Source organism: Corythoichthys intestinalis, chromosome 8 (genome assembly GCF_030265065.1).
Source record: "Corythoichthys intestinalis isolate RoL2023-P3 chromosome 8, ASM3026506v1, whole genome shotgun sequence".
In the NCBI taxonomy this organism is placed as follows: Eukaryota; Metazoa; Chordata; class Actinopteri; order Syngnathiformes; family Syngnathidae; genus Corythoichthys; species Corythoichthys intestinalis.
Window position 1 is genome coordinate 154,296 of NC_080402.1, and position 11,362 is coordinate 165,657.

At 41.8% G+C, this 11,362-nt stretch overlaps 2 protein-coding genes across 5 annotated transcripts; one reads left to right on the forward strand and one right to left on the reverse strand.

Moving 5' to 3' along the window:
- Nucleotides 1-27: 27 nt before the first annotated feature.
- Nucleotides 28-11,362, reverse strand: tmem154 (transmembrane protein 154). 4 transcript variants are annotated; one of them, XM_057842990.1, is made up of 7 exons: nt 7,986-11,362; nt 6,771-6,839; nt 6,628-6,699; nt 6,510-6,551; nt 3,656-3,826; nt 3,521-3,575; nt 28-230 (listed from the first exon to the last, which is right to left on the reverse strand). In XM_057842990.1, the coding sequence occupies exons 1-7, from the start codon at nt 8,080-8,082 to the stop codon at nt 137-139; spliced, it is 600 nt and encodes a 199-aa protein (XP_057698973.1). In that variant the 5' UTR covers nt 8,083-11,362; the 3' UTR covers nt 28-136. The 4 variants fall into 4 exon arrangements, with proteins under 4 accessions (XP_057698973.1, XP_057698971.1, XP_057698972.1 ...); XM_057842988.1 differs by having other exon boundaries at nt 3,656-3,829; XM_057842989.1 differs by having other exon boundaries at nt 6,510-6,554.
- On the forward strand, nt 9,135-11,351 carry tma16 (translation machinery associated 16 homolog). Its single transcript, XM_057842991.1, has 7 exons — nt 9,135-9,318; nt 9,427-9,533; nt 9,637-9,674; nt 9,749-9,833; nt 10,177-10,325; nt 10,405-10,447; nt 10,515-11,351. The coding sequence occupies exons 1-7, from the start codon at nt 9,316-9,318 to the stop codon at nt 10,663-10,665; spliced, it is 576 nt and encodes a 191-aa protein (XP_057698974.1). The 5' UTR covers nt 9,135-9,315; the 3' UTR covers nt 10,666-11,351.

Here is an 11,362-nt window from a genome sequence, read left to right on the forward strand (position 1 = left end):
CGGTCCTGTCCACAATCATTCACCAACACAAGCAACTTTTCAAATAGTCGTGGCTTCTTTTTAATTTGTATATGTACACATTTCAGTCGACTCATTCCGAGTATGGAAAGCCACCTTTTTGGAAGGTGCTACTGCGCTACGTTGCCGTGGTGGAGTCTTTCATCATCCACTGGTCCAATTCTTCCATTTCCAGCTCCAACACGGAAGGAACGTCTTCTTCAAACATGGGCCTGAAATGAAATCAAACAATATTTATGACATTCTCAATCACTTCAAAACAAATCAAATCCATTGATTAGCATTTTTGTGCAAAAGTCCGCCATTGACGGTGCCAGACTTCCAGTCCATCTGAACTTGGAGGCTTGGCAGCAAATGCTATTATTATATGAAAATAAATGAGGAATTATACACCGCTATGTACCCTAAGACACAAAATGAATTGGTTCCAAAGGGTTACCTCACGCTAACGCCTAGCAAAAAGTATGGAATCACCAGTCTCGGACGAGCACTCACTCAGACATTTTATCATGTAGAACAAACTTGGAAAAAATAATGAATTAGTTCAAAAGTGCCACTCTTTAGCATTCAGAAACACTAAAAGAAATGAATAAAAAACATTATGGTGGTTAGTAAATGTTACTCTTAAAGAGCAAGTGCAGGTAAATAAATATAGAATCACTCCATTCTGAGGAAAAAATATATGGAATCATGAGAAACAAACAAAGAAATAACAATCAAAGCACATCTCTAGTATTTAGTTCCACCACCTCTGGCTTTTTTCAACAGCTTGCAGTCTCTGAGACATGGACTTGATGAGTATTCTTCATCAATTTGGTGCCAACTCTCTTTGATTGCAGTTGCCAGATCATCCTTGCAGGTCGGAGCCTCGCTGTGGACCATTTTTTTCCAATTTCCACCACAGGTTTTCAATAGGGTTGAGATCTGGGCTATTTGCAAGCCATGACATTGACTGGATGAGTCTTTCTCCAAGGAATGCTTTAACAGTTTTAGTTCTGTGGCATGATGCATTGCCATCTTGGAAAATGACAAACATATTTTCAATTGAAGGGATAAGAAAGCTGTCTAAAATTTCAATGTAAACTTGCACATTTATTGAAGATTTAACCAAGATTTAACCCCGGTGCCTTTTCCTGACATGCAGCCCCATATCATCAAGGACTGAGGGAATTTGGAGGTTTTTTTCTTCAGACAGTCATCTTTGTAAATCTCACTGGAATGGCACCAAACACAAGTTGCAGCATCATCATCATCACCTTGTCCAATGCAGATTCTTGACTCGTCACTGAAAATAACCTTCATCTAGTCATTCATAGTCCACGATTGCCTCTCCTTAGCCCATTGCAGTCTTGTTAATCTCAATGATGGTTTCCTTTTAGCTTTCCTGTATGAAAATCCCATTTCCTTTCGGACATGACATTTTGCACAGTTCTGTCACATACCCAGACTCCAGCTTCCTCCCATTTCTTCTTCATTTGTTTTGTTGTACATCTTCTGTTTTCAAGACATATGGCCTATAGTTGTTTGTCATGACGTTTGGTTGTCTACCAGTACGCTCAACTTTAACAACCTTGCCATGCTGTTTGTACTTGGTCCAGATTTTTGATACAGCTGACTGTGAACAGCCCACATCTTTGTAGCGTTACCTTTTTCAAGAAGTTTGATCATCCTCTGCCTGGTCTCAAGAGACATCTCTCTTGTTGGAGCCATGATTCTTGTGAATCCACTTGGTCCAGCAGCCCTCCAAGGTATGATAACTGCACTGTTTTTAACTCCTGACTAACGAGCAGATCTAATCTGAGGCAGGGGCCCAACTAAGGAAAGGAAATTGTCTGTCTTTTCTACTCAAAATGGAGCGATTACATTTTTTGCCTTGCCTTCAGAATGGAGTGATTCTAGAATGATTTCCTTACACTTGCTCTATAAAAGTAACATTTACTGATCACCACAATCTTTTTATTCTTTTCTTTTCGTGTTTCTGAATGCCAAGGAGTTTCACTTGTGAAATACAGTAATTCATTAGTTTTCCAAGCTTTTTATCTGAGTTTGTTCTACATAATAAAATGTATGAGTGAGTGCTTGTCTGAGACTGGTGATTCCATATTTTTTGCTAGGGGTTGTTCATGGGTACCATGGACTGGGGGAAGATTTAGGGTTCGGCGCCTTGCTCGAGGGCACTTCGACAGTAGGCCGTCATAGCCGGGAATCCAACCGCTGGGGATTAGGGAGGCGGGGACCGACAACGGCGAGCTCCGCCCTATTTTTCTCACGGCCTGACATCAAGGTAAGCGTGTCCTACTCTGCGGATATTCATTTATCGAGGCGGATGTCGTGAGCGCGTATCGTTCTCGTGAAGTCGGCGCGCGGATCGTTCGGAGCGTCGCGCCGACTCGTCGAGGGCCGAACCGCGGTCACTTTTGAATTTCGGGTGCTTCTTTTTGACGGATCGGAGGACGTCGCCAAAAAAACCAAAGCCGGCCGTTGACCTGGCACTCGTCGGAGGCTCCGTCCGGGAAACGTCATCATTTGAAAGTGAAGCAGATGATAGGGGCGGCGACGCAAAGGAAGAATCCGCTCCAGACAGTACGGTGAGTACCGTACATGAGGTCCCGGTACTCAAAATGGTTATGTCCTCCGATTGCCCTCTGATTGTGGTTCATTTACATTTATAGTCAAACGTAGTTCAAAGATTGTGAGCGGGAATGATCTATTACACCGGTGATTCCCGACCAACCACCGGGCCACGGCGCATTTGCTCCTGGGCCGCAGAGACAAAATAAGTCATTTGGTAACTACACCGTGCCTCTTGAGATTTGCCTACGTCGCCCTCTCGTGGTCGGCCGCCATTGCTGTGCTGTTTGCACACTAGCGGCCCGGCTTCAGTCAATGTTAGCGGTAACGTTAGCCGCTGTCGGATGCGCACTGCGGGCGCCGGCGTCTTTGGACAGCTTTTTTACGCTGGGCCGGAAGAGGAGCCTACAACCGAGTCCGTTCTGCATAATATGTGACTAAAAGCTAGCAAACGAGGCAACAAAAGCCAATGCGCTAAGAGCGTCACGCCTCGCGGCGAACTGTATCGCTAAAGCCGAGAATCCTTTCTCAATTGGAGAAGAAGTCATTATGCCTCTGACCGAGCATATTTGCCGTCAAGTTTTAGGAGAGGCCGCTGTTAATTCAGCGGAGGGCGTTACATTTTTCATGCTTGTTTTTAGCCTCGTCGTAATTGAATATATACTTCAGCCACACTTTGCCGGTCCGTGGTGCAAAAAAAAAAAGTCAGGGACCTCCGTACTACACGACGTGTTAGCTTTGATAAGATAAATAAATCATTTATTGTCAAACGAAGCAAAAAAACTGCAAAAAAGTTTTCGTAAAAAGAATTTCCCGTGTCCAAAATATTTTGGCTCTCCGAGTACCGCCGTTCACGCTCCTGGCATTTGTAAATGCTATGAACGTATCATGCTTCATATACAGAAATAAATAGACATTGCAAAGTACGTACATTGGCACTTGTTCTGCGCCGGAGCCGTCCAGATACAGATCGTCTTTTCTGGCTTCTAAAAAAATAAACAAAAAAAAACGATTGAGCGAGTCTTTACAAAAACTGGCATATTGCACGCCGCACTTCTTGCCGCACCTGCGACGGCGGCCTCCATTTTGAACCTGCGCCTGAGGAAGAGGGCGAACGTGACGACGACGATGACGAAGACCGCCACGGCCACCGGGACCAAGATGAGAGTGACGCTCGGGCATTCTTCGTTCATCGGGGTCGACGTGGAGTCCGCCGGTTCGGGCTCGTCCGTGCTGCCTTCTGACCGCCGGACGGACAGAAAATTCTAACAATCGATCTACGGCCAGCTGCCGTCGACGGACGTCCTATGAACGGGGGAGGACGGTTTGGACGTCCGTCGACGGCAGCGAAGGAGTTCAAAACCATCTTAATACGATCATAAAAAGCTGGCAAATGTACTAATCAAAAATTTCAAAAGAAGTATTTTGTAAAAATATACATTGTAGTGACCACTACCACATAACGTGGAACCTATGTGGGGGGGCTCTTTGTCGCACGCGTTTCCAGCAGAGACACGAGACTCGCCAACATCATTCTTTTAACCTGAATCGCGTTGGGGTCACCGGTGTAGAGGATGATGTTAGTGAGTCTCGTTACTCGTTGAGTAGAGTTCGTGTCGTGTCGTGTTCGATCGCTCGCGTCTATTGTTCTTCTCTCGTGTCTTTGCCGGAAAAGCGCGCGACAAAGAGTTACCCCCTGGAACACAACATGCCCCGCATAAGTTCCATCGGTGAATGAATTCTGTCATGAGGTAGTGGTCACTACAACGTACTGTATTTTTCCAATATATTCAGCAAGGTATAGACAGGCAAAGCAATCACAATAAAAGATGGAGAGAAAAAAACAGTCTGACATAGGAATATTTATCATCCCTAATATTACAATAATTCATAAAATAAGATACATTGAAATATGAATTAAGACCAATCTTTAAAAGTATGTGAAATGTCTGGGGGTGCCTAAATAACTAGTTCATTCATTGCTATTATCTTTTTTATTATTTAAACGGTATTATTTTTAGGGCTGTCAAAATTACCACGTTAACGGGCGGTAATTCATTTTTTTGAATTAATCACGTTAAAATATTTGACGCATTTAACGCACATGCCCCGCTCAAACAGATTAAAATGACAGCACAGTGTCATGTGCACTTGTTACTTGTGCTTTTTGGTGTTATGTCGCCCTCTGTTGGCGCTTGGGTGCGACTGATTTTAGGGGTTTCAGCACCATGGTGTAATTATTGACATCAACAATGGCGAGCTACTAGTTTATTTTTTGATTGAAAATTTTACAAATTTTAATCAAACGAAAACATTAAGAGAGGTTTTAATATAAAATTTCTATGACTTGTACTAACATTTATCTTTTAAGAACTACAAGTCTTTCTATCCATGAATCGCTTTAACAGAATGTTAATAATGTTAATGCCATCTTGTTAATTTATTGTTATAATAAACAAATACAGTACCTATGTCCCATATGTTGAATGTATATATCCATCTTGTGTCTTATCTTTCCATTCCCACAATAATTTAGGGAAAAATATGGCATATTTTAGAGATGGTTTGAATTGCGATTAATTACGATTCATTCATTTTTAAGTTGTGATTAACTCGATTAAAAATTTGAATCGTTTGACAGCCCTAATTATTTTTGAAAAATATTTTTGGGTTGCCTACATATAAACTAGTATATATGTATGCAAATGGCGGAAAACACTCAGGTGACTCGCAGTTCTGCTCTGAGACCCCCAATTGGCAAAAATTCCAAAATTGTCCTATCTGAATGTGTGATACATCATTGGAAAGCTTAAAATCTCCATTTTCTGGGGGAAGAAAACATTTGAACGGGATGGCATTTTTTTTTAATTCTTTTTTTAAACTCCTGAACCCTAACTCGAGGTGAGAGCATAATTAAAGACACAATGATTTTAAAAAGATATTATCGCGTACTTACATTGTTTCGATCCAAAAACTCAATGTAGCATGTCTCACAAAGTGTCAAGAAACAGCTGGGAGTGGCCACAGCTGGACTTTGAGGGGATTTTATGGGTCATATAACAAGGGTCGCCAGGTACAAATCACAGACATCATGGAATGAGTTGAGATTTTCTTTTTCAAATATTTACCCTTTTAAACATTTTTTGTTTTTTCCAATTTTTCTTTCTTTGGATCGATTATTCATCATCTAAAATATCTGGGAAAATTCAACAGTAGCAAAAAAATACAATCGAGCGATAGTTATGAGGTAGATACCCGTGACCTATTTACAGACACTATTTTTTTCATTGTGATGTAATTTGTTTAAAACATGCGAGTGAATAATTTTTTAAAGTCGTTTTTTTTTTTTTTTTTTTTAACGAAATATTAGACATCAATTAACGATCCTAAGCTAAAAATGACAGACACTTTGAATAATTAATATAAGTAATTCCCTTCTTTTTATGGCTAGGTTGAAACAAAAGCGGTTGCGCGGCATCTGTAAACAGGGGTCTCCGGGGTAAAACGGACAAATTCAAAATAGTTTGGGGACTTAATGTGGCATGAAACTGCTACGGCAGCATACAGACATATTCTTCTAGGCTTGAAATACAACAGTTTATTTTAAAAAGAGGTGCAAGAGCAGAAACTTCTTTTTCAGCCTTGTCTGTGTTTACCTCCATATATATATATATATATATATATATATATATATATATATATATATATTCTTTAATAATTTATATTTGTTACATTTATTTTTGCCATTTATCATAATATTTCATTTATTCTACATTAACGTTATATATAAGAAGTCAAATAAAATAGAAGTTCAAATACAGTACAAAAACATACGAATATAAAATCATGCAAGTACTGTATATGAGTTAGTTTATAATTACAGTCCAAAAAGTATTCATATAGTATAGTACCGCTCGTACCTGCGTTGTCCACTCCCGAGCCGAGATCTTCCGCTTTATCTTCTGCTGCCAAATCAACAACAAATAAAAAGTTTCCACAAAAAAAACCCAAAGACAAGTGAGTAGACTTGTGCCTTACCTGAATTGGCCCCTCCCTCCCAGGTGGGTGAGGCTTCTGATGTCACGCTGTCCGAAGGGGATAAAGTAGACGCTATACGTACGTAGGAGAAAAACATGGTCATCCTAGCATACATCTTATTTGATCATTCTATCGAGTCGAACCCGCGCCATCTTGGTCTTCTGTCTCCTCTCCCGCTTCTTCGCTCTCCGGCTCGTCATATTGGCTCCGCGCTACGACAAAACACAAGCGCACCTGTCAAAATCCACATTGCATTTATTGATCGCGTGTAGTAGCGAGCTAGGCTTTCGTCAAGATGGCTTCCCCCTCCTCCCCTTCAACTCGTCGTCTGACATTGACCGCGATAGATGCGATAGACGTTTCGATTCGCAGCAGAAGGAACCACGCGATTGGACCTCTGTCACCGTCATTGGCGCAGAAAGATGAAAGGTCATCTTCATTTCTTCTGCAACCATTAATGTATAACCTTTTTTTTGATTTAAAAAGCCTAAAGAAAACTATCAATGTTCATTTTGATTTTTAAAAAACTACATATTTTTTAATCAGCTTTCCATTTGATTTTTTGACTAAAAAGCAACATTGCAAAAAATGAAAATATTATTTTGTTTCATGTCTTTTTTTATTCATATTTTACATCTTTTAAAAATTCATCATTTTGAGACATTGTTCAATCCTATATTTAAGCCTCCTAATAGTCATTATCAAAATGTATTTTCTACTTTTCTTTAAATGACAAAAGCGTCAAATGAGTTGATATTTAATTTTCTTTTCAAAATGTCTATTTTTCTAAACACGAATTTAAAAAAATAAATAAATAAAACGGGAGGTCTTAAATAGTCCTGATTTGAATCTATCTTTTGGATTGAATAAAATACTTTATTGACTGATGAGTGTAGTCCTGAATGAAATCTTTAATGAGATTTACATTTGGAAAACAACTATCCTTGTGATTGGCAGCCAATGAATTAAACAGCCCTAACTACGCGGGATATATGTAGCTTTTTTTACTTTCAGTAACTTGTAATACCTCTGGGATTGCCCGTACTTGCACCGCATTTCCACGTGCATACGTACCTTGCAGCAATCACAGTACTTTTTGAGTCACAACATACAGGAACTCTGCGCTTCCTGTTGCACGCTCTAGCCACAAAAATCAAAAAGATTGCAAAAGCACTAAAAGCACAAAAAAGTACCAGTCAGAACACTTTGACTTCATTTTTTTTTTTTTTTAAATGTTGTTGTATCAAAATCAAATTAAAACCAGTGAGATCAAAATGATAGTCAAACTAATGGTTTTCAGGGAGGCGGTTCTAGCCTGGAATTGAATTTTCTGACAAAGAAAAAAAGAAAGTTGTTACCTGTCCCGATCCAAGTGCTTGCGAGGAGCCACAACAGGAGGAAAAACAACGGGGCGCGCCCTCTCATGCTGCTAAAAGAAGGCCTCGGGGCGGACATGTTGCCATCGTCTTGTTTTGGGGTCACAGCATGGCAATTTCCTGACGCTCTGACTCACGTAGACGTCGGGGAGGGAGAGAGCGAGAAAGGAAGATGACAGAGAAGAAGCAGCAGAAGTGAGTGAGACGACACACCCACCGGGACCGGTCACTCGGGTGTGACGCAACTCCTGTTTCTTCTCGCTTGTCGACGCCTGCTCGCATTCCTGTGACGGGCAGGTAGAAACTGGCGGGAAGTTGTTTCCGTTATCTGCCCTTTGATTTTTAGGCTGAAATCGCCCATTCCGGGACCTGTCGCCGGGCAGGATTCGTAGGGCAAAATTCAACCTGCCCCATGAGCCAATGAAAAGAGGTTAGGGGTCTCAAATTTAAAGCCCCGGGGACAATTGTGGCCCCTTACTTCGTATCTTATATTTTGGGAATTCAAAAATAATATTATGAACCCTTTCACAAACAAATTAAGATTTTTTTTTAACCCTTACAGGGCACTCCGATCCTTTTCCACTGGAAGGGGCGAATGACTGAATGAATGTCAAAATGGATTGGACGGCACTCAAGTGTCAGCATTCGCGGCCGTTCTTCCCAATTTAAAGTGACTGGACGTGCTTCGCCATCAATTACATGCAATAAGTTCAATACTGTATAAAAAGGAACATTTTTAGTCTTTCTCCACTCAAGACTTAAAGGTCAACTTTGGTGACCTCTGTCCCTGAAAGAGTTAGCCTACATTGGTTTGTACATATCATATATATATATATATAAAGCTAGATGTTTTTAAAAGTGGAACAATTCTCAAGTGTGCAGTTCACTTACTGCATCTCTAAAGTTGACCCCCCCCAAAAAATTGCAATTTACGGCTTTCAAAGTACAGGCCCCATAAGCCATATTTATCGAATGGCTCCGACTCAAAATGGCCGACCCATGACGACGCTCGTCCCTTGGCTCGAAGCACAAACAAAAAATCTAGCCTTTTTTTAATGACATCTATGCGTTAAGGAGGAATTTTTTTTTTTTTTTTTTTTTTTTTAAGATTTATCGTTAAAAGACGAGTCAAACACCCGTTTCATAAGATGCAGTACTTTTAAAATATCGTTTTAAGGGGGGAAATGTGGAACAAATCCATGAGCTATTTGTTTTCCCTCCGGTCTTTTTTCCCCGAAACGGCAAATCTTTGTCGCTTCCGTTTCCGGTCCAGGTGTCAACAAACTCGCCACGAGTTTCACCAGCAGCGAAAATGGTAAAAGCCGACATGAACCAAGAAAGTTTTGTTTTTTTTCCTTTGACGTAGCAGATATTTTACGCGTGGGAGACCGTCCCGAGTTCATCAAAATGTACGTCTTTTCAGCCGAAGACGCAGAAAAAGGCGAAAGCCCCGGACAAGGCTGTGCATCCGTACAGTCGGAAAGCAGCCTACATGGCCCGGGAGGAAATACGACTCCAGAAAAAAGAACGGTGATCACTCAAATATGACTAAAACTTGTATCGTGATGATGACTGTCGTTCTAGCGTGTTTTGTCACGTAAAAACTCCAAGGTTGCTTATTTTGTTTCTACAGACAGAAAGTTGGCAAAGCCGCACGTCTGAACAATATTGGTAAGCATCTTTTTCCGACTTCTTTTCATCTACGAGGCCCGCGGGTTGATTTCATGTACACTTGACATTCACAGGTGAGAAGTTGCTATGGTTTCAGAGTCAGTTGGATCCTGAAAAGACGGCGTATAGCAAAAAAGATGCCTGCGACATCATTGAAAGGTAGGCTTGCAACCTCACTCCATTTGAATTTCATCGTAACTAAATCGGCGGTTTTACTCGGGCTCCCTCTGCTGGCGCCCAATCTGAGTTCAATGTTTCCAGCTACCTTTTTAATATCCACTTAGTTCTTCCGGAGGTTTCCCCTGTTGGGGGTTTTCATGGCACGTCATAACTATCAACTTTGTCGCAATTAGGACTACACCCAGAAATTTTCCGCTTCTTTATCCTACGGTTGACTTTTTGCGATCTAGAATGACAGCGAGAGCTCCTTTAACGTTAGAGACCGGAAAAAACGGACAACGGATCGGACGCTCGTCCGTGACTTTATCGCGCATGCTTTTAGGTACCTCCGACGTTTCGACGGCGAGCTGGAGCAGATCGAGCTGAAGAACGGCATCAAGGGACGTCGGGGGCGTCCGCACGGCGCCAGGGAGGACGTCATCGAGCGGACGGTGGAGCGCGAGCGGGCGCTGTACCGCGGCGTCGGTCTCGGTCCGCGCCTCGCACGACTCGTCCGTACGCGTGTTTATCGTCGTCGATGTTGACGGAAATGTGCATCTCGTCCTCGCAGAGATCCCGGACTTGGTCGATGCCAAACATCTCAAAACGTTCAGGTGGGACACTTACTTGAGGGAAGCCTCGTAGGTCAACTTTTGAGCAATGTTTCTTCACCCTCCGCAGGGAGTGGACGGGGGATCTGAAGAAACTTCCTAACATTAAACTGAGGAAGATCTCAAGTAAGGATGCAGAAGAGCAGAAGAAGGACAAACCGAAAGAAGATCGCGAGGAGGAGTTAGACCCGGACGTTCCCATGTCTGACGCCGACCCGTAATCACTTTCCACACAGTTTATTTCACCGACAAACAAGTGTCGCGTGGGTTGATTTGATCCCATCGGAAAAGTGTTTTGTGGCGTCTCTGCTCGTAAACAACATTTAGCACCACTGGACGAGACTGCATTCTGATCTTTCAAACATCCAAAACGAGAAAATAAAGGCGAGGGAGGGGGTGAAGCAAATTCACATCTTTTTTTTACTAGAAAATACATTTCTGAGGGTGTTTTGCTTTGCTGGTCCATGAACTCTTGATTTTCAGGTCTCATCAGGTGGCTTGCTGTTATTTTTGGGGCATTTCTTGATATCAGAGTCACTTGTTGCACATCCGTGAAGCTGGCCCTCCATCAGATGCAAATTTATATTTGTTTGTGGTGCCGAGAGATGAATTTGGAGCGATGACGTCACGCATTTAATGCAAAATGGACCCGAAATGGTGCCATTTGTTTGTACTGCTATGGTTTGATAGATACCAAAATCATTTTTGGTGATAATGTCCATTGTGGCACCTCCGTCGCAGCTAAAGAAGCGTACTTGGGGTCCGTTTTGAATGAAATGAGGTCACTTCCTGTTGATTTTGGAGCATTTCTGGTTCCCTTTGTGTTGATTTTGGGGCAATGGTTGGTCACATCCTATTGATTTTTTTTTTTTTGTGGAGAGCATGTCTATACACGAGCGAAAATCTTTTCGCCTAGAG

Excerpts from the sequence above, each read along its gene's own strand:
- tmem154 (XM_057842987.1), bottom strand. The coding sequence starts at position 8,082 with ATGTCCGCCCCGAGGCCTTCTTTTAGCAGCATGAGAGGGCGCGCCCCG. Across the intron at positions 6,840-7,985 it reads AAGCACTTGGATCGGGACAG|CGCGGAGCCAATATGACGAG; the intron begins GTAACAACTTTC and ends GTTTTGTCGTAG. Across the intron at positions 6,700-6,770 it reads AGAAGACCAAGATGGCGCGG|CGTCTACTTTATCCCCTTCG; the intron begins GTTCGACTCGAT and ends ACGTACGTATAG.
- tma16 (XM_057842991.1), top strand. Across the intron at positions 9,534-9,636 it reads CGACTCCAGAAAAAAGAACG|ACAGAAAGTTGGCAAAGCCG; the intron begins GTGATCACTCAA and ends TTGTTTCTACAG. Across the intron at positions 10,448-10,514 it reads AAACATCTCAAAACGTTCAG|GGAGTGGACGGGGGATCTGA; the intron begins GTGGGACACTTA and ends CACCCTCCGCAG.